The 26,750-nt window shown below is 37.0% G+C and overlaps 2 protein-coding genes across 6 annotated transcripts in view; one reads left to right on the forward strand and one right to left on the reverse strand.

Annotated features, from left to right (window-relative positions):
• Positions 1-658: 658 nt before the first annotated feature.
• DCUN1D2 (DCN1, defective in cullin neddylation 1, domain containing 2) lies at positions 659-26,722 on the reverse strand. 5 transcript variants are annotated; one of them, XM_010575654.1, is made up of 8 exons: positions 26,627-26,705; positions 23,810-24,206; positions 20,454-20,622; positions 18,783-18,803; positions 17,636-17,766; positions 4,536-4,618; positions 1,997-2,093; positions 659-1,255 (listed from the first exon to the last, which is right to left on the reverse strand). In XM_010575654.1, exons 2-8 carry the CDS (start codon positions 23,982-23,984, stop codon positions 1,176-1,178), a joined length of 756 nt encoding a protein of 251 aa, XP_010573956.1. In that variant the 5' UTR covers positions 23,985-24,206; positions 26,627-26,705; the 3' UTR covers positions 659-1,175. The 5 variants fall into 5 exon arrangements, with proteins under 5 accessions (XP_010573956.1, XP_010573958.1, XP_010573955.1 ...); XM_010575656.1 differs by lacking the exon at positions 26,627-26,705 and adding an exon at positions 25,609-26,111 and having other exon boundaries at positions 23,810-24,026; XM_010575653.1 differs by lacking the exon at positions 26,627-26,705 and adding an exon at positions 25,609-26,111.
• The window catches only part of TMCO3 (transmembrane and coiled-coil domains 3), a 35,875-nt gene continuing 35,281 nt past the window's right edge, over positions 26,157-26,750 (forward strand). The window contains exon 1 of the mRNA XM_010575646.1: positions 26,157-26,236. The gene's annotated coding sequence lies outside the window, so the exon portion shown is untranslated. The remainder of the gene's footprint in view (positions 26,237-26,750) is intronic.

Consider the following 26,750-nt stretch of genomic DNA (forward strand, 5'->3'; position numbering starts at 1 on the left):
ACAAATTCAGATTTGGTGAAAACTGGTCCAATTCCACTAGCCTCGAGATCAACGATACTGCATTAATTTACTCTTTTTTTCCCTTTAAATAAATAAAATTGAATGCACAATACATCCAGAGGCATGAATGCTTATCATCATTAACATAAAGTCTCCTTACCTCTAACTATTTCTCCAAAGTGGAAGCCAACTAGTTAGGTCTTTGGGCTTATTCATGTTTATTTTCTCTGAGAAGTGCCAGGAATTGCATTCATAACTATGTTGCATTTAGCTAGAATTTAGGATATGTTTCACACTACAAATAAAACTAGAAGTTATATTCCACCAGTTCATTATTTGAAATAAATAAAACACATAATTGAAGACTGAATTATGATAATCAAACATGAATTATAAAAGCATCTTTGGTTGTTTAATGTCTACTTTAAAATGGTTAATAAAAAAAGCTGGAGTTGCAACATAGCATAGAGCAGCAGCCCTTCCTCAGCAATGCTACTGTTACATGTCCAAGCACTTCAAGAAGAATAATGAGGAAGTTAACCTCACTGGGAGAAAACAGAAGGCTGGATGTAATCAGTCTATGTATCTAGGACTTAAAAATACAAATTTAAAATTTTTGGCAACAAGTAAAAAAAGCATAAGTGCTTTTTTGTTTTGTTACAATTCTGTATTAGGACAGATCCACGGAACTAACTTTTATAAAAATACAACATACTGCATAAGTTTTTATTTAGGGATTTAATTTATATACCACAAATACTGCTTTTAATATAAGTACAATATAATACAGTTTTATTTATGTAACTGCTGGTGTTCACTTTGGATCATGAACTGAATGGCATGCTGTGCTGTCAAAACTTTAATAAAATGGCCTCTAGTTAAACTTCTCCAAAGTATAAAATCATGCAAAATCTACATCCTATATGATACAACCAGTACAATAATTGAAGCCAATAGCCTACAAACAGCCTGGACTATCTTCCGAGTTTGTTCCTGAAGCGTCCACAAGTCAGCCATTACTTTCTTTAGGCAGAAAGGAAGAATTTCAGTTTTGTCTGCAGAATCTCATCACGACCACTGAAACCAGCAACAATGTGCACAGTCATCAGTCAACAAATCTTCATTACCTAATGCACTTCAGAGCGCATGTTTAGTCCATATTGACAAGTCTGGGGTTATGAAGTTTTACGTTTTCCTCCTGTAACTACTGGTCGTGCATATTCCACAAAATCATCTATAAGAACAGGCCACGCTCCTAAAGAGAAGTCAAGCAATTCAGAAATTAATGTATCATTATCAGCAATAAACTGGTGTAGTCTCCAAATACAAAAGATCAGAAGCTCACTTTGACATTTCTGGCCTAGTCTAGCTTTAACACGCATGACATGACAAACACTTGAAAAACACACCTAACTAATAAATTAAACATTTGAATCTCTTCTTGCAGCAATAGTTCTTAGTACATACAAAATGTACTTAAAGCATAAAAATCCACACTACAAAGTTTATAAACATTAGTTGACAGCAAAACCATGGCATTCCTATTAGAGCCATTCATAACTTCGGAAATATTTCTGTACACAGTCATTCCAAAACAGGATTTGCAGGATTAGTAACAGAGTGGAAATTGCTTTTAGATTAGTAAAAAAAAGTCCACATAGACATTCTTGCAAGCAGAAAAATGATGTATTTTCTTGCAGTTAGCAGCACTTTTGTACAAAAAATACAGTTTCACTGAGACTCTTGTAGCATAACAGGTTCAAATAGCATGTGCTATATCATGGTGTGACAGTATCTTTACTTCTACTTATATATTACAGCAAACTAGGTAACCTTATCATTACTGTTTCGGCAACAAGTATGACACTGTATTTGCAGCTAAACCTCTAAGGGTAAACAAATTAAGACAGAAGGTAGCAGCATGTTCTGTTGTTTGTTTATAGCAATATTTTAATTCTGCTGTACCAATTTTTGAAAATATTCAAGTACTCCTTACCTTCTTCATCATAGTTGGACATATCATCTGCAATCATATTTCCAAAGTCTAACAAAAGATTCCAAGTATCTTTTGGAATTGATCTTTTATGATGTTCCTGTAAAGGAGGAAAAATGGTACTGTTCAATCCAAACTATTTTCAAATTCCACAGTAGTATTTTATATTGACATATACAAAAATAGACGTTTTAGAAGTATTGCTTCTTCTCTCTCTTTTTTTTTTTCTTTCTTAATTTAAATAAAGTTCAGAGCTTCCAGAGAAAGCTACAAAATAAACTGCAACTAAAGAAGGCAAAAATGTGTAAGAAGTCTTTGATAGTTGTTTTATTTCTTCCATTCTGCTTTTAGGGTATGTGTTCCTAACTTGTTATGAAAAAGAATAAACGAAATGCACTTTATATTTCTACTTAATGGCATCCATTCCAGGTTCTGAAACTGTGCAGCCATGGGTTAGCATTCTGCCATTTCAACTCAAGCCCTTTTCTCCTTACCCCTTTTTAGTCACGCTTACCCAGTCTCTCTTTCAACTTGTTGGTTATAGTTGTATTTACACTCTTCTCACTTTCTCCCAGACTGCCTTCCAGATCCATCATCTCAGCCTCTCTTCAGCTATTCTCTCCTTCACCGTAACACAATACCTGCATTTGCTCCACTTCTGCCCAGTCTCCTTTTTCCCAGTCTGTCCTACTCTCCACTACCACCTCCTTGTCTGATTTCAAATACACTCTTTCTGCATCACCCCATTCACAAGTACTAGTTGCCACCCTGGCCAGTTTGAGCAGCATTCCAAAAAGCTTCAGTCCTAGGCAGCATTCTCTCAGCTTTTAAAGTTAGCACTCCCAAAAAAAGAGAGTGTGTGGGCAAACACAACTACTCAGCAGTTGTGAATGGTCTGACTTGATCCTACAGCTCACATCTCCCTTCATCTGTTGATACTGCTATATTACCTGAAGGCAGCAGGTGATTAACAGGGAATTAAATTTCAACACCTGGTTCTGGTTTGCAGTAAAAAGTTGCAACTGCATGAAAATACTTGCTCGGTGAAGGATTGGGTTTTTTTGTGTTTGTGGTTTTGGTTTTGTGTTGTGGAGTCGGTTTGTTTGTTTGTTTGTTTGTGTGGGGTTTTTTTAAGCAGTAATACTCTGAAGTATTGAGAAGAATAAACTCCATTTCAAAAATCTGGAACTTGATCAAAATGAGGCTGATGCCCAACACAGCAGCAAACATGTCCTCTCACTCAAGCCAAAGGTCATATCTTGACTGCAAAAAATATGACAAGCAAACACACCTTCTGGAAAAGATTTAAGATCCTTAAAAACAAACAAAACACAAACAAAAGAGCCCATCCTAGAGAGTCCTAACTTGCTTCTTTCTTAGGTTGAATTTTTTTAATCTAAACATTTCTTCTAAAGTAAACATTCAGGTTAAATATTTGGAGTGAAGTAAGACACTTTATACCAGATCATCTAGATTATTGCTTGAAGTAGAGATCTGCAGAACTGTCTGTTGTAACAAACTTAATCATATAAGCCAAGTGGGAGACAAACGTTAAAACTTTTCTTCAGTTACATCTATAGATCTGAATTTGGATGTGTTAAGGGTATTAAGGCAGTTAAAATGTGAAATGTTTTCACAAGTTCTCTTGATGAAACTGGTACATTATTCAGTGAATAAAGTAAATATACTGTCCAAAAATTTAGAAAAAACTCCAAAAAATATTGCTAAAAGTATACACTTCCTCTGTTAAGCACTGGTGATTATGGGACAAATGCAGAAAGACTTTTTAATTCTCTTAAACTAAAGATAAAAAGATATATTAAAAAAAAATCAAGATAAATTATACATTATGTAACATTATATAAGGTATTTTTTTGCAAGTACATAGAAATGCAAGTGTAGAAACTTGGATAAATGAATCAGGTCTTTAATAAGACTATTCTGTAATTTCTGAAGTTTAATTTATGCATCTGTATTCCACTGCTCACAGAATTGCACTGGTAATAGAAAACTGTCAAGATCAGTGCACAACTATTATCTAAAAATGAGTCAAAATAAGTACTCAAGACAAGAACTTCTGCTTAAAAAGAAAAGTCTCTCAGGTTAAGTCAGTCATAACAGAATTGACATTTAAAAAAGGCTGAGTTCATGCATTAATACCACAAAAGGCAGAGCATGGTAAAATACATGGTTGACAATAATCATAGCTATCTTGAGAATAAAGACAACATAGGTTCAATCTACAATCATGGCTTCCTTTCATGCAGAAGCTTTCAATAAGTAGGAGGATACAGGATCAAGCAAGCAGAATGCTCTATTACTTTGCATGTAGCAATTTTTTTGCATTCTTCTCAATTAGAAAATTATATAGAGAAGATTTAATTTGGCTTGATTTAAGACTATTTTATAACAGTTTTCAAAAAGAAGAAAGTTCGAAGGAAGTATTCAGACATCCTGTCTTTTCCTTCATCGTAAGCACACAGCCTACAAGCCAGACTACTGTGGACTAAGATAGTCAGGAAGGAATACGGTACGTACTTACCAACAAAAATTTATTCCAAAGATCTAGAAATTTAAACCTTCCTGACAGGACTAAATTCCAATATGCAATTGCCATTTCTAGATCTGCAAAAGACAAAGCAACACATAAATACTACAGCACATTATATGCAATAAAACTCTTATGGTTAAACAATTAATGCTACATCCAGTCTATTATGATACAAATGAACAACATTCTTTTAAAATCACTACTCTCTACTCTCACTGACCCAAAAGGTGGAAGACAAGCAGTAATGGTATAAATTGCATATTGAACATCACGGCCATAAAGACTAAAATATTTCTGTCACCATCCAGTAGTGCCAAATTAACGCTACTTTCAATCTACAGAAAGAGAACAAGATACTTACCAATAGCCCTGTCTACAAATAAAAGTAAATAAATAAAAAAGAGATATATGCACAAACACAGCAAATATTTATAGAAACCCAAACATTTAAGTCTGCAGGTGCCAATTCCTGTTAATTTATCACATTTCAGACACACTTGACTTTAAAGGGAAATTAAGGACACAAGGGGATAAAACCAGATTTTTCTGAAGCATGATAATTCTACAGCACCCCTTACAGCAATAATTCTCTTCTTCTGGAATCATCCAGCACCTACACCCAATACTGAAAATATAAGTCCAAGAAAGCAGCCCTTATTCTGCACCATGAGCAGTGATCCAAGAGCAGAGTTCAGCTCATGCATGCCAACAGGAGGGTGCAGCACTGCCACACATTCAAGCGGAAAAGTAGGAGCAGTATTAGATGCAGCATAAGGGTAGAAAGGATGTTTTCTTGAAGGCCTGTTTTCATTCTCAGCAACTCACAATACCTAATGGCTTCTATGCTTGGTCCCACAGGTAACAGCACTGAATGTATGCGTACTGCTGTGCAAACACAAAACAAAGCACAGCCCTTCTTAAACCACAAAAAGATTTCAGTTTGTGCTTTCAGTGTAAAGTAAGTATAAACAAAATATGAAACTCAGTAGAAAGTACTGTCATAGCAGATAAGATGGAAGCTTAACCTCCACCTACAAGAAAGGAGCATGGTATTTGAAATTGTACATACCACATTACAAACCAAAGGACACTCTGTCACCTGAAATCAAGTTTCGAGTCTGAAAGAGATGTTCCAGATTTTAACATAGCCGGTTCCCTAGAGTCTGTATCATAGAGGGCTGGGGCCCAGACAAAGTGCAATAGTTAAGATGTAGAGAAACACAATATGCCTGTACCTAACTATACAGAGACAGTGCTGCTGGTGTTTGTTCTACTATGATCAGAGTGCTTTTCAGTACAGAACCTGCTTTATGCCCTAATAAACTTCTTTCAGTCCTTCCTGTCTTTGCCACCTTGCTCACTTTTCACAGAAAATAAGTAGAATAGAATAGTTAATAGCATTTACTTCCTGTTTAGATATGCAGATTAATTATTCATATCTGTTATCCCAAATGAAAAGCAAAAGAAATGGGGAGGGAGAAACTTGAATAATCTTAAGGGTTTCTAAACTTCACTGTGAAGTGACTGGCTTTGATCCCATTCACTCAGGCTTCTTTATGACGACTCAACCTTTCCAAGCCAATCTTGCAAATCTATCATGTGACAACATTAAGCAAAATGCACTTTGAAGAAACAACACTTTAATAGCAGGAGAGTGTTTATACTTCTGATGGAAATATTCCTTGGAAGAAGGTACAGGCAAGGAAACAAAGATGGTTAAAGGTGCCACAAAAAAGTTAAAAGGTAAAGAAGAGGCCACACTTCCTTGGTTTATTCGGGTATGTGTCAAATTCAGTATTATGTTAAGGTGAACTTGATTATTGCAAAATTGTGTTTAACACAATGCATGTGAAATACTATCTTAATTAAGTTGATACTTGAGGGATACATTACATGCATGTGCAAATCGGTTCTCCTGCACAAAGACACAGGAATTATTTGCTATAATATACAACAAAAGCGTATCCTGCTGAGGATGCTGCTCTGTAGTGGCTGAAACCAGTCCATACTGGAGCTGCTCTCCCCATTAAGCACACAGAGGGAAGTCCCATTCTCAGCTCAAGGGAAAAAAAATAAAAAGAGTAAATCTTTCTCATCTGGTTCACTGGAATCACACAAACTCATGAACTAACACAACAGAAATTTGAACAAAAAGGACTAGATGGGACTATCACTTTTCGTAGTGGTGCCAGTTTATGCAGTCTTAAAGTATTTGAGGAAACTAGGCCTTCAGGTGTGCTACATTCTCAGGGGATATCGCTACACTTTTGTTTGAAGACAATTCCCTACCTAAGTTGAAAAACAGCACTGGAGGACAGACGAGATGATTTTTCTGCTTTAAACGGAAGACCTAGTTACACAGAGTCCCAGTTCTACATTAGGATGCTGATAGTAGTATCAATAAACAGTAATGCTGAGGAGTTTGTGTACCTGCTCCAATTAGTGCAGCACTAAAAGATACTAAGAAAAAAAAATAAAGGCCTCATGCCATGGGAGTTTTGCATCCCCACAGGAAGATGCTTTGGAAGGCATGGATTTTTTAGGCAGTCTTAGGAATACCTATTTCAATGCTAGATAAATATGAAGGCATCATTACAAATAAAATCAAACTACAATTACAAAAATATGCTGGTTTTGTACCAAAAAATATGCTTCCCACATTACAGATTAATAATGCAAGTTTTATAAACGGAAAGGAAAAGACAGATGCATAAATCTCTGGAAACTAACACCTAAGCAAGGACCAGTTTAGAAGAGATTTCATTGCAAACATCCGTGTTCATATCCAAAACATAAAATTGCTAAACTGTTACTGTTTAAAGAACATCTTAAACATACCACATCATAGACTGGACATTATACAATGGTTTGAGCTTTCCCTTCATGCCAAAATATTTTCAGTGTCACTATCTAGTGAGTGTTGTATGTCATGCAGCCCCTTCAGCATAATGGCTTCACTGTCCAAAGTTTTTGCATACACTGAAACAAAGTTTCAATATCTAGATATTCATCTTTCTGGATATCTAGTCTAGTTGTGGCTACATAAAGCATCTATAAAGCTTTCTGTAGTAAAACCCTAAGAACTGAGTCACCTAAAAGTGATACCGATTACTATTACAAAATTACTAAAACTAAAATTACTTTAAAAAATTAAAAATATATACCATATCTGGGTAAAACAAATTCAAGAAGGAGGAAAAGGCTAGTAAAATAACGCTGTAATTATTTTAAACATTATTTTGCTAAATAACATTTATTATAGTAAACATGTTTTAGTATGTTTTAAAAGGAGTTCTTTACACTTTTGAATTATTTAAACAATCAGCTTTTCAAAACCAGAAGCATTTTGCATGCAGTATGATCTATTCTGAAACATTAAAGCCTCATTCTAAAATTGTTTTTAAAAAAACTCCTCAGTCCCTTCTACCCTGATTGAACAGAAAGCTTGAAGTGATAACAAATTAGCACAATTAATGCAGAAGGAGAAATACATTATCAGTTAGACAGCCTGTGTCTACTTTCAAGATCTGATCAAATGCTTATCTTGTTAACAAAAACCGAAAATCATTATTAGATTCTTGCATGAATAGGAAAAAAAAATAATCAAATTAAACTCCTCATCCCTTTGCTAAGATTTTGGACAAGGGCAATGAAGTCACTGCACACAAGTAATCAAGGAAGTGAGAAAACAGAAAGATAAATCAACAGATAGCAAGGAAATGGCTGGACAGTAGGATTTATGAGGAACATGAAATGAAGTTAATTTAGACCTGCTGTGCCAAAACAGCACTCTGGGACTGCAGCACTCACTTGTCATCCTCTGCCAAATAGAGCTTTCCAGTTCTCAGACTGCCCTCCCAACAGAGCTGCTCATGCAGTCCTGTTTGAAGCTGTCAGAATATTAAAACTATTTCACCTAAATTACTGATATATTTAAAAGAAAAAAAAAAGCTCAAGGCATTACATTGACCTCCTAATGACATTTAAAAATCTTTAAGTTATTAATAAAAATACTTTAATATTAGCCACTGCTGCCCTCATAATCCCTAGTTAGCCTATTGACTAGGTTCTGTATATTATGATGGTAGAATCTATCATATTTTTGAGCTTGGAAACAAATAATTTACTTTAATTTCATCTTTTGAGATTAAATGATTGTCCAAGTATTGCTGCCTTCTTCCTTTAGAATCATAGAATCATTTAGGTTGGAAAAGACCTTTAAAATCATCGAGTCCAACTGTCAACCCAACACCACCATGCCCACTAAACCATGTCCTCAAATGCCACATCTACACATTTTTTGAACACCTGGTGTTCATGAAAAGGGATGGTGACTCCACCACTTCCCTGGGCAGCCTGTTCCAATGCCTGACAACTGTTCCAGTAAAGAAATTTTTTCTAATATCCAATCTAAACCTCCCCTGGCGCAGCTTTATTGATGTTTAATCTTCTTACCAATATTGTAAAGCTCTGCTACTTTATATGTCATCTCTGTGAGAGACTTTGGGCAGCTTGTTATAAGCGTCAGTGTTCACCAATAAGTTTTATTCAGAGTATTCTCTCAAGCTACATGGGCAGGATATATTTTTTTTTCCAGAATAAGTGGATGCATCAGCCTTATCCAGTCCATCTACAGACACAAACCAACCAATTAGTAAAGAATGTAACAAAGCTTGTGGGAAGAAAAAGTTACTTTTATTAGACCAGTTAATAAGGATTAAAGAAAAAGACAAAAGGTTTTGGAAATGAAAATTTCAGTGCCAAGAACCCCTTTGTTTGAGGCTTTCTCTCCCCAATGCTTTAAACAAAACTTACTCTATAGCTTTGAAAACAAAAAGATTATCCAACAAACTCTCTTGTTCCCAACACTGCATAAAAAAATTAATCTGGACAGGTGCAAGACACAGAAATCTATTTTATCATTCAATTACCTTGTAAAAATATATGTAGCCTCTGTAAGAGGCTGAACTTCAAATGTTTTCTTTATAGTCATGTAATTTGCCCTAAAGTATTATTTGGTTGATATTCTTTAATCTCTTTCCTCTTGTTTTCTCACTGTGATCACAGGCAAATATCATACTTCTGTAAAGCTAAAACAAAAACTACATTGCACAAAATTATTTTGTTTTAATAAAATTCCTGGACACCACGCGGAAACTGGTGCAGATGGGGTAAACAGTGGAAACTGGTGTCAATCTATCTCAACAACTGGACTATCATACTACCTGACCAACAAACATCAAATGAATACTTGCAAGATTCAGTGAGTTACTTGATCCCTTGTTTCCTCATCTCTGAATGATTTAAAGAGTCTTCTTTGGCCTCCAAATTACTAAGAACATGGACACAAGAATTAGTTTCTTTCCTAATCAGAATGTTTTCTTCTTCTACAAAGAGATAAAATCCACATAGCAAAATAACAAGAAAATACCATCAGAATTCAACCTAAAAACCCTTCACCAAATTGCCAAAAGTTTAGAGCAAAACAGCCCTTATCTGCAGTTAGGAGCTCTCCCCCTAGCAGAAAGAGAGAAGGGGAAAAACCGGTAAGGGGTATGATAAAAATACTGAAAGTGGCTAGACTCAGGATCCAGCTGAGTTGGATCCATTCATCCCTGCAAAAGCCGTAAGCAAAGAGCTTCCCAGTGCTCTATGTTAGGGAACATGTAATGCACCGTGTCAGAGTTAAGTCCCTGTGGTGGAAGACAGCATGTGGATTTCAGAAGAGCTCTGCAGGAATCGGGCAGAGTCTGACTGTGCTTATTAACTCTATCTCAGCATCTGCCACGATGAAGCAGGCTGATTCTTCGCCTTTCATATTTATTATCTTGCGCATCAACTGCACAAAAGCAGATAAACTGCTCCTGAATGCTAGCTAGGCTTAGAAGAAGATAGCTATCTCGAAGCCAGTTTGAGCGCAGCCTAATGAACCTCATGGTAGCCAGTTTCAAAACCCTTCCGTCTCTGCAAATCTCTCCATGTACAATTCAGATTAAGTAATCTGTTGTAGTTTAAGTTGACTGGATATACGTTTCCCAAATAAGAGCCAAACGTGTAAAAGAATCAATGAGGCATTACTAGAACTGGCAGTTATGCCACACTTTTGCTGCTACTATTGGCCTTTTTTGATCAGAGCACCCTGTTCTATACTAAGCTTGTCTTAAATTGCTGGCATTTTCAGGAAGAAAAATCTGAATAAAAATAAAGCAAGGACCATACACACAGACCAAGGCCATTGAAACACGTAAAATACAGCATTCACAGACCTCTTCCAAAGTAAAGTAAACATGAAATTCATTTATTGAACTCCCTCAACTTCTTCCATCCACTCACTCCTACAAACACCCTACAAATGGATCAATCTAATTCTTCATTGAAAGTGGAGGAAATCTTGATAACTTGTTAGGGGGAGACAAAAAACCAACCAACAAGAAAAAGATATCCTTCCCTAATGTCTAAGTGTCTCTTCAAAGAATCTTGAGATACTGCTATGATGAAAGCCAAAGTTGATGTTGCTTCAATTAAAAAGAGCACATTATACTCATCTGCTCACAGAAGATGCAACCTCCTTGAAGTCCACATACCGGATGCAAAGATAGTCATTCTTCTGGTCTTGAGGTAATATTTGATTCAAGTCTGAATGCCCTCCTCATGTATCATCTCTTGCTTGATCCCAGGAAGCTGGCAGAGAGAAGGAAGCACAACCTTTTGAGCCAGCAAGCAGGCGAAGGGACCACAAAGGAGCGTTGAAGGATCAAATCTGCTTTTTGTTTCCATGTTGAAAGTCGAAGACCATGAAAGAATGCGTTAAGTTCCTCCACGGTGCTGAAACAAACTGTAGTAAACTGCTGAGCATGAGGAATCTCCTGAACATGTCTTGTCGGGGCTCAAATGGAGACCCATTAAGAGACTCACAGTGAGTATCATGTTAAAAAAAAGAAAAAAAAAAAAAAAGATGGAGCTAAGGCCTTGTTTTGAGCTTGAGCAGTGTCCTTAGAAATCTGAACTGCTCTGTATACAACATGACAAAAGATCTATAACCCTATTCTTTAGTGCACTTATCAACCAAGAGCTAGGACGCAAAATTTCACTCAGACTGCAGTAGAAAAAGCTAGAACTTGGGAGTAGAAAGTGAGATAAACCTCTGCAAATCTGCACCATGCAAAATGAAGATTTATTGTACTAAATATAGTAATGAGAACATGAGAGAGCAGATTAAACAGACAGAATTACAGTCATCCATAATAATTATTTGTAAAAGTCTCCTGGCAAACCAGACCTTAATAAACTGCACCTTTTACATTATCTCAAATATATACAAAACACTCAGATGAAGTTTAATATATCTAAATGTTATGCCTGCCAGGTCCAATATGCAACCATTGAGATGGCACCGCTGTGCTGAAACCTTGCTGTCTTTTTTTCCTGAATTCTGTCCACCACTTACAGAATAATAGCCTCAGCAGTTATAAGCATCTGTCTTTTTCTTAGATAATAATCAAATCTATTCAGATCTCAATTGAAAGACACTTCACAGTTGGGTCCTGAGTAACATTAATCAGAACATCATTTTCTGCTTAAAGAAAATCATGGTAGATTTTATACAATATGTTTTTGCCTCCTGCATCTCACTACTTACACGAGCTATCACCTAGGGGGACTGGTACTACTTTTACTTCTTTAAACAGCATGTGTCCAGACGGAAGCATACTACTTGACAATATTAAGCTATAAAAGTAAATGGAAACATTGAAGTTGGATGAGACTACAGAGACTGAAGTCTTGCAGATATAAAGAGAAATAAAAATTCCCTAGTATCACCACACAAACTGTGGAAGAGAGACACCTATAAAAGGCAGTCCTGTTTCTAGGAATGATTATTGGTGTACTGAATTCTGTGCCTATTTTAGGGAATGACAGAATAGATGTAACTTAATTTATTGGAGAGGATTCTTCCCATCTAATTACATAAAGGCAGAATTTCTTGCATTGGTTTTGAGGGGAACTGTAGAATAAGCAGAAATTAAAAACTAATAGAGGACAGGCTGTTCTAAAGATAAATAAAACACAAAACTGCACACACACACCTCCCCCGGACCGCTTTCCTGGAGCAAAATCCACTGCATCGCAAAGATGACTGTGTCAGGTCTGACCAAAATTCTTCTATTACCAAAAAAACTTCTAAGAAGGGCTTCTATGCCTTCCCACTCCCTCCCTTACAAATAGCAGCTGGTGTAATAAAAGATACTACGCATCCTGCTGATATCTCCCAAAAGAGAAATGTTTGGGATACACAGAGATTTTTGTTTCAAGATATGCTCCAGGCAAAAATGTTCAATGAAAACTGACAGTAATCTCAGAAACAACTTTTAGAAATTCAGTCTGGAAGCACTGGTGCCCAAATAGAGGCTAGACATGGTGAAATTTATCTCAGTATGCTGAAGCAATCTCAAACTGCTGCCTACCATCTTTGAGACTTCATAGAGGTCAAATGAGGTTCTAGAAGAACTTCAGTGGTTCTCTGCCAAACTGGGAGAAAGTAACTCGCCCATGGGAGTCAGTCCTGTATCTAACACTGTCCAGTACTTAAGTAACTGAGGTGATACAACAAAGAAAACTTTTATTAAATCTGCAACTTATACAAAGCCTGAAAAAAGCATAGTATGGTAGAGGACAGAATTAGAATTCAAAATTATTTGGACAAATAGGAAAACCACTTGGAAATAAATAAGAGATTTCATTAAAGAAAAGTGCAGTCATATAGCTAGTGGGAATAACTGACTGCAGAAATATAAGATCAGAATTAACTGGGTGCAATGCAGTTCTGCAGAAACCCAATAATAGAACAGATCACAAACTGCAGACAGTATCAGTGTTATAAACATAAGTACACTTTATAATGGGATGTAAAACAAGGAGCAAAATATCTAAGGCACGTGGAAGATATCTTCTTGTACCCAAACAAGCTAGACAAGAGAAAGTTAGATCAATTGGATTGCAAAGGAAAAGTGAGTTGGAAGATACAATTCCCATGTCACAGAACTGGAAGATAAAATTTATCAGGGTAGTCTCTGGACTGAGTAAAACCGACTAAGGGAAGACACATACATGGTTTCCAAATACGTAAAAAGTTGTTACTAACTCTAAGGAAACATGTATTCTGCTTATTTACGCTGGACAGGTAAGTACTGAACTGAAGAATTCAGGAACAGAAATTTAAATTATATGCTAGAAAAAGAAAAAAAAAATATCTAACAATAGGTTTGACCAAGCATGGACCTGTATGTATGAGACCTGCCATCGGAAATTTAAGATTATATTACGTGAAGGCAGTGGCTCCTTTTTCAGCCAGAGGACCACTGCCAATCAGATCTCAAATCTTCCTGGTAACTACTGAAACTGAAAAAGCAAATTAGCAATTATATATTGCTAGCATACCACTGAACTTGTGGTTTGAAAAACATGTGTGAGGAATGGTTTTGGTAGATGTTGATCCTATCTGGCACAAGGGAATACACTATATAAGTGTTTCTCTATCTCTTAAATTCAGAGACCATCTAGCATATTAAAAAGGAACCCATGAATCACCATATTTCCTGATGTCCTTCAGGGGAGATGGGGCAAAAAAATAAAGTGATAACTGCTGCTTATTGCTTCTTAGAACAGCAGAAATAGATTAAAAAAAAAAAAGTAATCTGAAACATATTAAAATACCGAGAGCAATGAACATGACTCTTAACCAAAGCATCACTGTTCGGACATTTTAGAGGTATTTCAGTAATTTCTTATAGTTTCAATATGTTAAGATAAGAAACATGAAAAATAATTGCATAAATGAGTCTTCTTTGCCTATCACAGACATTCTCCTGGTGAGCTCTATTCTCAAGAGTTATTTCTGTCAAGAAAAAAAAAGATGCGTTAGCAGTAAGCCTGAAGGATCCAACAGAAGGACCATTTTAATTATGCCTTCTTTTATAAAAAGTTTTTATTAACAATCTGCTAAGAATAAGACTTTCCCATTTGTCACTGGCACTATGTCAAATTTGCTTAGTTTTCAAATAGGAGTATTCATAGGTCATGTGTATACCTGAGAATCAAGCAATATTCTTTTAGCCTACAGATCACTCCCCTAAACAATGAGTGCAACAGCTACCAGCCTCGGTGATATAAGCACCAAGTGTAGCAAGAGGAAGCATTGGATACTTCACACCACAGAAAAATCACAATAAAATATTTTGCAATTGAAAGTTAGGAAAAAATTCCTTTGATTATTTCCACTTCATTAATTAAAACCATTCCCTTTTATCCCTACTTGACATAAACTTACTGACCTCTTAGTCTTCACGTCGTAATTCATATGTGAACGTATGGGAATAAGTAGGCAAGCCCTATCATGGGAGCATGTCACCAGAAACATTTTAAGGCAAGCAGCTAGGGCAGTAGCTTAGCAGCATCCCATACTTCGGTAGCACTGCATGTTACCAACGTGCATGTGCAGAAGAAAGGGAGGTCAACACCTTAAGATGACCTAGACAGAGCTAGGCAGAGATTTATATCAGCTCACTTGGTAACAAATCTAATTATACATTCTGTTTAACTGTCTGGACTGAATTCATAAAGCATCCTGAGCCAAGGCTCCAAACTTAGTAAGGTAGAAACAGACTTTGTACATGGATGAGATAAATCCCTGCATCTCCTTGACTATAGGGCACATGGTCATTGGGACACAAATACCAAACATCTCTACATCAGCTGTGGAGATAAGGAGGGAAGATGGACAGTTTCTCATTCTAGGAGAAAATGCATAGTGGATACAGAGAAGAGAATGTAAAATAAAAAAAGCACCTAAGCCTATACTAAATGTAGCTGAAGCAACTAGAATTCTCAGCTCAGACAGACACTCCCATAAGATAATTGACTGAATTTTTTTTCCTTGTTGAACACTTTTTTGCTGAAAGGGAACAAACATAACTCTTAGAATAATTGCAGCAGGAAGCGGTAGGTTGTAAACACCAACCTGTAAACTTATTTTTTTCCTCCACCTCTCTGCTCCACTATAACAGCATTCCCCGAAAAGAGTCCAACTCCAAACCTATACAGTGTTAATTTTTATTTGGATAAGCTATCACTGACCTCAATCACTCAAAAATGTCATATCAGTCAATATGCTTGCTCAGCACTCTCTTTCTACTCAACCTATAGTGATCCAAGTTCGCACCAGACAGAAATATGGTATATCTCCACTGAAGAGCAGTGGCAATTGCTTATATTTATTTAATATCTAGAATCATCTTAGCAAAACCAGAAAAAGTCTGACCAAAAATGTCACCAAAATCCTTCCATGTAAGAACTAAGCACTACTTGAAATTAAGAAACAGTATTACCAGAATTCTTAAAATTCCTGAAAACCGAGATCAGCAATGGTTCCAGTTAACTCTTTCTACAGTTTATTTTAAGCTTAACTTTAACTTTTGCACTTCTTACTTTCTCCTGCTAATACTTCAACTCTTAGTGCAAGAAGGCACTTAGGTGTTTTATTGCCCAAAAGTACCATTCTTACACAACAGAGAAGACAGACTTACAAATGAAAGGGCCTCCATACCAAATAAACACAAGTAATGCAAAACAAGTAAGTTTCCTTCTTCCTCCTCATGTCAAATAAACAGTACATTTGGTTCCATAATCTGGGCTGGGCTGCCTTCCCTCTCCCTCTCTGTGTACAGGCTTAGGTGAAAAGCTTTTGAGACATATTTCCCAAGTACATGAGTTTCATGTTGGAAGTGATCCAATTAAAACAGGAAGCTATTTGTAATATTTCTTTAGGTATCCCATAAATTCCAACCTCAGCTGTAACTGACTTACCTTTTCCGCAATCTGAAAGTACTAGGCTTTTTAATGAAGAGAGGCAAGAAAGCAAACAACTACTAAGGGACTTGAATTCCAAGCAGCCTCACAGAAACACTATAAGACTATTTCATTTTGGTGTTTGGAAAGGTGGCACATGACCCATGAAAGAGTGACATGTAATGAAAAATGAAATTGCTGCAAAAAAATAAAGAAAAATGGAAACTGGCTAAAAGTTGCCCCCAGTTTAAAAAAAAAAAAAAAAAAAAAAAAAGACACTGGGAAAGACAAGAGATATTCAAAGTAATTCCCAGGAAAGAATGTGGAACAGACGTCTCTGGTTGAGAAGGTCTAAATCAATATTCTGCTCCTCCATCTCACTACTCTTCCAACAGTTTTACAAAAAAAGTATATATTAACATGCTTGCCAAGTAACATAGACACCCAGTTAAAGTGGCTATGCTAAAAAAACCCCACTTCCTCTTACCCACAGCACAAAGAGAACAGTGATGATGGTACGGTGTTATTCTACACACAAACCAGTTTAACTCCTTCCTACACAGTGTCTTTTGAAAGTGGACATAAGAAAGGATATCAAATTTCAATTTTTTTCATCTAATTTTTTTTATATTTTTTATTTGAAGAGAATAAAACATTGGAATTTAAATAACGTATCCATTTCACTCCAGCAATACAAAGCATAGATTAGGACAAATCTCAAACTTTATATATAAAGAATAATAATCTAATACTTTATAAACTGTATACCTGTTTCTACTCACTAGCTTTGAACCAAGTCCATAATATTCTTTTTCTAAACTTTACATAAAAACTGTGAGCTAAAACTAAAAATTCTTAGAAAAATAGTAACTTTTGCCCAGAGTTTTCGCCCTCTTTGTAAGCCAATATGGACATCTTGTTTCAGTTGTTCTGAACAAAATGGAAAACACAAGGAGCTTACCAGCTCAGTCTTTTTAAAAAAAATAATTCTGACAGGTCTCTAAGAACTGCAGGAACTTCCTTTGACAAGAGGAGAGAGAATGTCAATACTAGCAGAGAACCCCATTAAATTATCTGTACCAAGGGGACATTAAAGAAGAGATTAATTGAAAGAAGATGGGAAAGAGAAGTCAGTGAAAGAAATCAATAATGAATTTACTATACAATCATCAATGAGAAAACTGTATTATTGGAAGAATTTGGAATTGACTTCACTGTAGATATTTTCTCGATTTTTTTCTACTTACCTAGACCTTTTTGTCCAGGGTTTTTAGCAAAGTTAAAAGTAAACTGATAAAAGTCTTTGAACTTCATTGGATCCTTTAGCTCTTGTTCCAATCTTGGCAATAAAGCTTTTAGTTTTTCTGTGGTGTCACACCTGTTCAAAAGAAGTTACATTATTTGTAAATATTTAAGATTTATCTTTACTTTTTTTTTCTTTTTTTATTTTTTAAGGTTTAGTTTCAGACCAAAATAAAACAGTAGTTAAGATAAAAACAAAGTATCTTTCTGGATAGCTTTCTTAAAAATATAAACACTCATATGTCTTTACTAAACAATTTTAAGTGGAACATTATATATAGGCATCCATTAAGTACACAACCCCAACAGGATTTAGTGGTTTAACTTCTTTTCTCAGTCTCTTCATGAGTTTATGAACTCAAACTATAGATGCTACTCTGTTCTTTAAGAACATATAAACCTCACTGAAATCTGATATCCTTTCCCTTTTTATAGCTGTTGTAACACAAGGGTGTGGGTTTTTGCTTTAATCTAGATAGACATTATTTATTCCCTCTGCTCAAGCTAAATGAAGAGCTGCATACTATGTTTACAGTCAACCTTAACATTAGGGGACTTTCCAACAAAATGAACTATGATTTGCAGTCATCCTCTACCCTTCATTGAACACTTGCAGAGAAAACCTAGGAAAAAAAAATGACCCTTTGACAATAGCTTGAAGGCTGACAAGCCATTTAACAGCCTGGCACAGGTAAGCTAAGATAGAATCAAGTTACTGAGATTCTAGTAGAAACACATCCCTTAATAACACAAGACTAGAGCATTTTCAGTGAAAGCACCTGAGCTGATGAGAAGCAATTTTAAAAGAAAAAGGGTTTCCCTCACGCCAAGGAACCAAATGAATATCCAAGGTTTATAGGATATTACCAATATTTTGAACTGTACCTAGAAACTCAAAGTGAAGGAAACAGGTTTCAAAGAAGCAGCTACCATAACTAACATCTCGCATTTGAAAGTTCTCAGTAGTTAAATGTTTGTTTTTATTCTAAAGATTCAAGAATAATTTTATTAAAGGATGGATAATTATAGCAAAATCTGTAAGATGCAGATGCAGTTTTAACTGTCTTGCATGGTACAGATAAAAATAAGTACCTTTCTGGCCTCCAGCAGTACCTGGGGGAGAAAAGATAAAGAATTCTGCCAACAGTCTTCAACTGAGAACTTCATTTTCACCAGGACTTGATCTAGTTAACAACAGGGACAAATATCACACCTTCCCATATGTATTCTAAAGGTGCCATATGAACTAAGCCTCAGGGAATTTCTTTTCATTCAAATCTTCACCTATGTTCAGTGCTAAAAACCACAGACACTGCACCTCCAGTATGTAACAAGATCATTCCAAATCCTCAATAAGCACTATACCAGGCAAGCAGGTATGATCAGTTTATGCTCCCAAGAACACAATATTGTGTGTTGAGCAGAAAGAGATAACAATCACAGACGTCTGTGGAACTGTATCAGAGACAGTCATGAGGACACAGGAGCAACGTGACAATAAAGTTACGAAACAAAATCCAAGCCAGAAGCCACAGGTGGTTTAGCAAAACCTTTTCAATCAGTTGTATTAAAGGCTGCCAGCATTATTTGATACAACAGCATGAGCACTTGATTGCTCTCCATGGCTAGAAAATCATAATTATTCTTACAGTCTCTACCCAAAGGGACAAAATAAAGCAGTGCACTTCAGATGATATCAAAAGTTATTTCATCACAATTTCTGAATACCCTTACCTAAAAAGGAAAGCTTAGAAAGAAGTCAATAACCGATGAGGTCAGTAACAATAGACTGCTAGGACCCCTGCTCAAGAAACAACAACCACATTTGCGAGAAGTTGGTCTACTATAGAAAGGTATTGGTAAGGTGCCATTCTAAGATCAAATGAAATTATTTAGCTACAAAAAAATATGCACAACTAATTAACTGTAGTTCTCCACCTATCCACTGCAATCTGTTTTTAAAAAAAAAAAGCAACAAAACCATTTTGACACCTCTGTATAGTAGAAATACTGCATCTCTTCCAAGGAGAAGATATACACAAAATATTATTTTATGGTGATAAGTGCTTGACTTTATTGCTAAACAGAGGCAACATGGTTTAACCTCAAAGTCTATTATCCAGAACAGCTCCATAATCCAGGAAAAATTTTTTATCAGTTACATCACAGTCAGACTAAACAATCTTTTCTACAACCAATACCCTCGTTTTTATTTCAATTTCTTATAGATACTTTGTACAAATTAAGTATCTAGTAAACAAGGCAATAAGAGAAAACCATGGTTTGTAAAACTGGTAGAAAGAAAAAAAGTTGCATTTGGTGGTGATAAGGTAAAGGGAAAGAATTGAAGGTTCTTCTCTGCTTTCCTGTTTCTTTTCTGCTTCAACACTGACTGAATTTTTTTTTTTCCTTCATACATCTCCAGTGACGTTCAGCTTTTAATAGCACATGGTCCAACTCAAAGCCTTAACATAACCATGCATGTGTTCATATGAATTACATGAAAAGATCAGCATATCTGTCTGTTTTCCTTGCTGTACAGGTAGGAATTATTTTGCTTCACCCTTACTGTGGTCATTGTTAAGGCTTTGCAGTAAAGCAACAATTCAAAAAATATGGGCCACTACAGCCATTTAGCACCTGTTAAGGTGGCACTAGCATTACCAGCTTTTTGAAGGTTCACACTTAATTCAATTAGAAAAATTTTAAATGTAAACCTAGCTCAGGCCTTACATTTTGAACTATGCAGAAACAGATACTCACCCCAACTCTGTCATGCCATCAACAAATTCCTTTTTACTGAATTCACATTGAGTAGCTGCCCTGAACTTCCAGGCTACAACCAGAACACTGATACTGGCTGGGTCCAGGCTTAAATCATCACAGAACTGTTGAATCCCATCAATGCCAATTTTATTTTCATCTTGTGGGTCTGCAGTTCAAAATATAAAGAGGGGAATTGTAATTATTTACAAAAAATATTTACAAATAATCACCTGCACAGCTTTGATATGCTGCATAACACATAAGCTTCACAAATGTCTTCACTTGAAATCTAGTTAATTTTAGAAGTACCTCGAAGACTATCTGTAAATAAAGTATTCTGCAAACTTCCCTAGAAGTTTGTTTGCAACTTTTTCCTAAATTCATCAGCTAACGCCAACAAAATAGTTTTGTCTTCTTTCCACAATGCTCTGTGAAAGATCTGAATTAACTGAGGAGATGCCTGACTACATCCAAAACCAGCAAGGCTGATAAACACATCAAAATATACAATATATTTATTGTTTAGCACATATTAAACTTTAAAGGAAAAAAAAACCAAAAACAAACACCCCTGAAAACCAACAAAAACACACCTACCAAGTGAGCCCACAGATTTTTTTCCTGATAGGGATATATGGGAATCCACTATAACTGTTTAAAGACCACAATTAACTCAAACATTTTTGGTTTTTAATTATAAATCAAGGAAATCATCAAAACATTGCTCAAACAATGCCTTAGCATAACAGGGTCTTAAGCTAAACAATACAACTTAGGAAACATTATGTTTCAGTAGTACTAAGTTTACCACCTTTTTGAATGTCAGAACAACACTTGGTAACTACCCATGTCAGCGGAGATGTCATTGTGACAATCCTAATGTAATGAAATTCTCTCTCTCAAAAAAAAAAAACCAACCAACCCCCCAAAAAACCCCCAAACAAACACCCCTGCATGTAAACTTAAATAATTGGAGGGAAAAAATAAAAAACAAACAAAAAAAATGAAGAAAAAACCCCTCAGATCCAAACCATCTTTAGTTTTCAAAGCTTAACAGTTTACAAACTACAAAACTGTCTTTCCCAGCTTTTGATACATTTCAGTATCAGAAAAGTATCCCTTGAGTAAATTTAACTCCTCAAACTGGTAAGTTTTTCAACTGTGCTAATAAGTCCTTATCCAATGAGATGATAAAAAAAATCAAGTCTAAAGAAAACTTTCTTTTTTTTTATTTTTTTGGGGTGTTAAGCTAAGATCTCTTCCACTTTTCCAGCCAATACTATGGTGGAAGAAATGCTAAAATGCAGAGAGGAAGTTAATTTAGCAAACAAAAACTTATACCCATTAAACAAAGAATTACATCTGTGGTATAATTCAGGGACCTTTGAGCAGGAATAACAAGTAAACATATCTATTCTATTATATGCCAGATCTAGTTCTAAGACATGTAAAATGCATTTCTTGTATATTTAGGGAGTAATTGAAGAACTGAAGGCAAAAAGTGCACTAGTGTTGAAATCGGTGGAAAAATTCTGATGGATTTCAACAAGGACTGCTTCATCCTTATCATGTTTCACATCATCCAGGTAACTAGGAACAAGAATGAAATTGTTGTTTTGACAGAGTTGCTGGATAAACAGATAAGAAAACTAACAGAAAGACAACACAGAAAATGAAAGACCTCTGCTCTCAGATTTCAAATATAGTGCAATGTATGTAGCATTCTATAGGCCGTGTAGGACAAAAGAATTCCTTGTTGTTGTGAGGCCAATGACTCAGGTTTAAGCTACATATGAAAAAAGGAAAGGTGTTTAACCAAAACTTTTATTGTTTTCTCTCAAATCTTGTGAAGGTTTTGTTCAAGTTTACAATTTTACTGAAAGTGTTAAAGTGCTAGAACTGCAAAGGTGTGCTGCTACCCAAAACACGGACATAAAACTGACTAGACTGTCTTTCATGAAAGCCAAGTGGTGCAGTTTGCCACTGCTAGAAAACTATGAATAATAAACAACATTTGTGGGGTTTGGGTTTTTTTTGTTTGTTTGCTTATTTTAGATATTCTTAGTACCATTTACAAATTTGCATATATTTTTGACCCAGCAATCTCCAAGACTGACATGCAAGGAACAAGCAAAAGACTTTGATATGCATATATATGTTTTATATATATACTTACATATAGATAAAAAACAAATCAGAAAAGTGGTTCTCTAGGTTTTGGTGGGGTTTTTTTGGTTTTTTTCCCCGCAAAGGAAATGCTATAGTGTTGCTGGTTCTTTGTCCCTACACAATTCATTACTGCATAATAATGAAATGTTAAAGAATGTCTACACTTAAAATAGAACACATTATGTAAACAGTAACAAAAAAAAGGTGAAAACAATATCATAAGAACAGGATAAAGCGTATACAAAGCATGCCATATACTGCAATTAGAAAAGTACCTAAAATGATAGTTGAGTAATTGTTAAGAGTGCTTTTTAAAACGTGAGATGTGTGGATCTCAGCAGGGGCTGGTAATGATTCCAGCCCGATCTGCTCTAACACGTAATGAACAATGCACACCCTCATGTCGGATGGCCACATTTCAGAAAGCACTATTACCTGGATCATGTACATTCTTATCTATCATACATACATGACTATCTTTTCCTTTTATTTTTTCTGTTCTTTCCAACAATGCTGTAAAATAAAAAATGGAGAAGAAACAACTCCGCCTTTAATCCACCTCCCTGTGGTTTTCCCTCCAAGCCTCTCTGAACAGGCACATCACTTTTGCTGTAATATGCAGCACAAAAAAAGTAAAATAAGGATGGAGTTTCTATGACTGTTTTTTTGGTTTTCTTATTCGACTGTTTTGTCAGACTCCTAGCTGTAATGTTATCTGAAACATTTTTGATTTTAATGTATAGATATACTACTATCTTTGAACAAAACTCCCCCCAAAATTAGTATAAGAATCATATGTATTATTTTGCCACACGAAGTGCACTATATGTATATTTAGTAGCAGCCACTGGCAATAAATCAAATAAGTTGCATAATAAGCTTTACTCTTCTTTCCACCATGTGTAGCTGACACTATTTCCTCATGACAGGTTTAATTTCCTCCTGTGAATTTACTTTAAATGCTACAGGAATAACTACAGAAGTTGTGTACTGGACATTAAGAGCATTTAAAACCTTTCTCATTCTTATCTCGCTACTGCAAACACAGAGTGAGAAGCAGAAGCTAGCAATCTTTCCTTAGAAGTCCTTAAGAATGGCAGAGAGAAAAGCAGAAGTACCACCCAAACAAAGTAATTAGAAAAAAACCAAAACCCACAACAAAAAGAAAAAAACCCAAGCCTTACCTTTGTATCGATTATACAGTTGTTCTAATTTCTTCCTGTCTACTGAATTTTTCATGGATTCTTTGTAGTACAAGTCTGGATTCTGGAAGTAGTTGTCTGTTGCCACTTCTAGTTTCCATTCATTCTGCATTAAGCAGTATATAGCAGTCCTTTCACCAGCCTGGGTAAATGCCATAAACTGGCGGACCTTGTCCTTCTGAGACGATTTAAGCTTATGCTTTGGGATGCAAAAGAAGCAGGAAAGCCAATGAAGCTAATCCAGAAGTTTGTTTCAGCATTCTACTACTAATGCCTATCTTTAAAAGCTTTTAGTTTTCTTGTTGATGACAACTTTCACTTCAGAATTACAGGAAGACAAAGCCTTGTTCTTCTGCAGTTAAAAAGACAGCATTTTCTTCTGAAAATTGAAATGACAGCATCTATATACACATTTTTAGCAGCACATATTCTGGCAGTAATAAATTTGTATTTCTGCTTTATTGCTCACATATGCAGAAGTTTTTCTGTTCTGTAACAGCAGTAAACACAAGTTTCGTCATACAACAATATGGTTATCTTCTGAAAATATGCCTAACGGTTATACAAACAAGAAATTGCAAAGGCACAACTTCTAGATTCTCAGATTCTGTGTAAGTCCTTCATACATGGAAAAAACCCGCTCAACGGTTTTCCTAATATTTTCCTAGCAACAACGAACAATGCAAAGTTTAATCATTTTAAGTGATCAGCTGAAAAAGGCAGAAGCATTTATCACATTTTTATGTTAGAAACCATTGCCAACAGAACACACAAGACAAAAAGAAAATAGATAAAGCAGACATGTCAGAGATTTGCTGAATGTTACGATGAGACTATAAAGTTGCTGTAAATGTGATCTAAAACTTTAATTAGCTCTGAAAATTATGTTTCTACTATTCATACATTAAACAACAAAACGGCCTATTATAGTGGTATACAGGAACCAATAAGATGTTTCTCTTTATGGCAACTAATTACAGCAACCCCTATCGACACAACATCCCTAAACCTCTGGAACACCCAAGAGGTGGGAACAGGGATTTTATAGGGATCAAATTTGCTATTAACATAGTTCAACATTATTCTTTACATGAAATTGGAAGAAGAAGGAGATGGCTTAAATCAAACTCTGGTTTTTATTATATTCCGATACTTTCCAATTTTGTTAAGCCATACTTAACACATGTTCTGGGCCAACAATTAAGCTGAGGAATTTGTCTAAGTTCCTCACTACTGCTTAAATCATGAGGTATAATGGCAAATTCACTGGTCTCACTTGGGGAAAAACTAAATCCTGATTCAGTGATCAGTAAGCAGTAAACATAGGACCATCTCTCAGCTTGCTTGTTATCTCTTGTACACATATGGATGGTGACATCGTGACTACAGATGGTCCTGAGGCAAAAAACACATCGTGTAAACAAGATAAGGACTTTGGTCTTTCCTACAAGATTTTTTTTCAATTTTATACAGGAAGAAACGGGTAAAGTTTCTTTTCACACATGAAGAAATGCGTAAAGTGGGAAAAGAGCTACAAAAATAAGTACAACGTATTTTGTTAAGAAAATACTCAATAATCCTTTGACTGCAAGCCCTGTGCAACCTCCCCCCCCCCCCCATTTTCCATTAAGGTCTAACTGTAAGGGTCTCTCTGCACTAAGATCTTCCTCAGTTACAGAGAACTCCTCTTCAGCAACCAACTTAGCGACGACCACTTCGAAACAGAGGCCTCCGACAACAATTCCCAAGTAAAACCCATGTCCTCTTATAAGTCTACTTACGCCGGGCGTGTTTTCTAGGTTCAGAATGAAACACCAGGTTATTTGAAGAAATCAGAGATAAGAAACGCATTCGACTACCCAAGCTATCCCTCTGCCACGCAGTATGGCTTCTACTCTTCACCCCTACAGCAGTGGGACCTGTCCGCTCTCCACGGGGCAGGGGGGGAAGGTCTGGCAGTCGTTTTTCTAAGCACACCTTCTCACTAACGGAACCCAAACACGCCGGCGTACTTCACATCAAGACGTAATTAAGTCACCTTTTAGAATCCCTCTCGGAACGTTAATTACACCCCCCCCGGCAAAGCCCAAGGAAGCGCTGAAGGTGAAACACGGACCCTACGACCCCTGACCCGTCCCACCGGAGCCGGTCCCGGCCGTCTGCCTCCTCACCCCCCCAACCCTACCCACCCTTCCCCTCACACCCCCGGCACGGCAACTCGTACCGCACCGCTCCCACCGCGGCCCGCCCGCCGCACCTGCCGCGTACCGGGACGGTGAGGAAGAGGAGGGCGGCCGGCGGGAGGGCCCTTCCCGCTGCCGAAAGGCGGAGCGGCAGATGGGGGGGGGGACACAAGACACGGGGCTCCGGCAACCTGCCCCGCAAGCCCGAAGCCCAAAAAAGGGAAAGGTACGCGCCGCGACGGCTGCCCGGCGCTCGAAATACCCGCGGCGGGCGGGCCCCCCCTTCCCCCCTCTCCTCCCCCCCCGCCCGCCCCCCGGTGACCTTCCCCGTTCCCGGCCGGGGAGGGCGACGACTACCGCACCGGGTGTGTGTCCCTTCTCCCCTGGGTTTGTCGTCCGTTCCCGCCCCCCCCCCCCACCCCCGCCGCCCTGAGGAGAGGAGCGGGACCGGGCGCTGAGGGAGAGAAGCGGCGGGAAAACCCCTGTGGGGGGGTGTGTGTGTGAGGGGGGGACGGGACGCTCAGCTCGCTGGTCCGGGGGTTGTTTGAGGGTGTCGTGCCCCCCCTTCCCCAATTTCTCTCCCTCCCTTCCCCCTCCCCTTGCTCCCACAACCTACCATTTTATCACCGGCGCTTTGCCCAACTTCACCGCCCGGCACCGCCTCTCGCGCAGGCGCCCACCGGCCCCCCTCACCGGCCGCGCTTGAGGGACCAGGCGGGAGCGGCGGATCGAGGGGCGGG

This window comes from Haliaeetus leucocephalus, unplaced genomic scaffold (assembly GCF_000737465.1).
Source record: "Haliaeetus leucocephalus isolate CR32 unplaced genomic scaffold, Haliaeetus_leucocephalus-4.0 Scaffold495, whole genome shotgun sequence".
In the NCBI taxonomy this organism is placed as follows: Eukaryota; Metazoa; Chordata; class Aves; order Accipitriformes; family Accipitridae; genus Haliaeetus; species Haliaeetus leucocephalus.

Coding starts and splice junctions, on each gene's coding strand:
- DCUN1D2 (XM_010575651.1), bottom strand. Junction 20,623..23,809: donor ACTGTATAATCGATACAAAG/GTAAGGCTTGGG, acceptor TTTGAACTGCAG/ACCCACAAGATGAAAATAAA. Junction 2,094..4,535: donor TTTGGAATAAATTTTTGTTG/GTAAGTACGTAC, acceptor CCTCCTTTACAG/GAACATCATAAAAGATCAAT.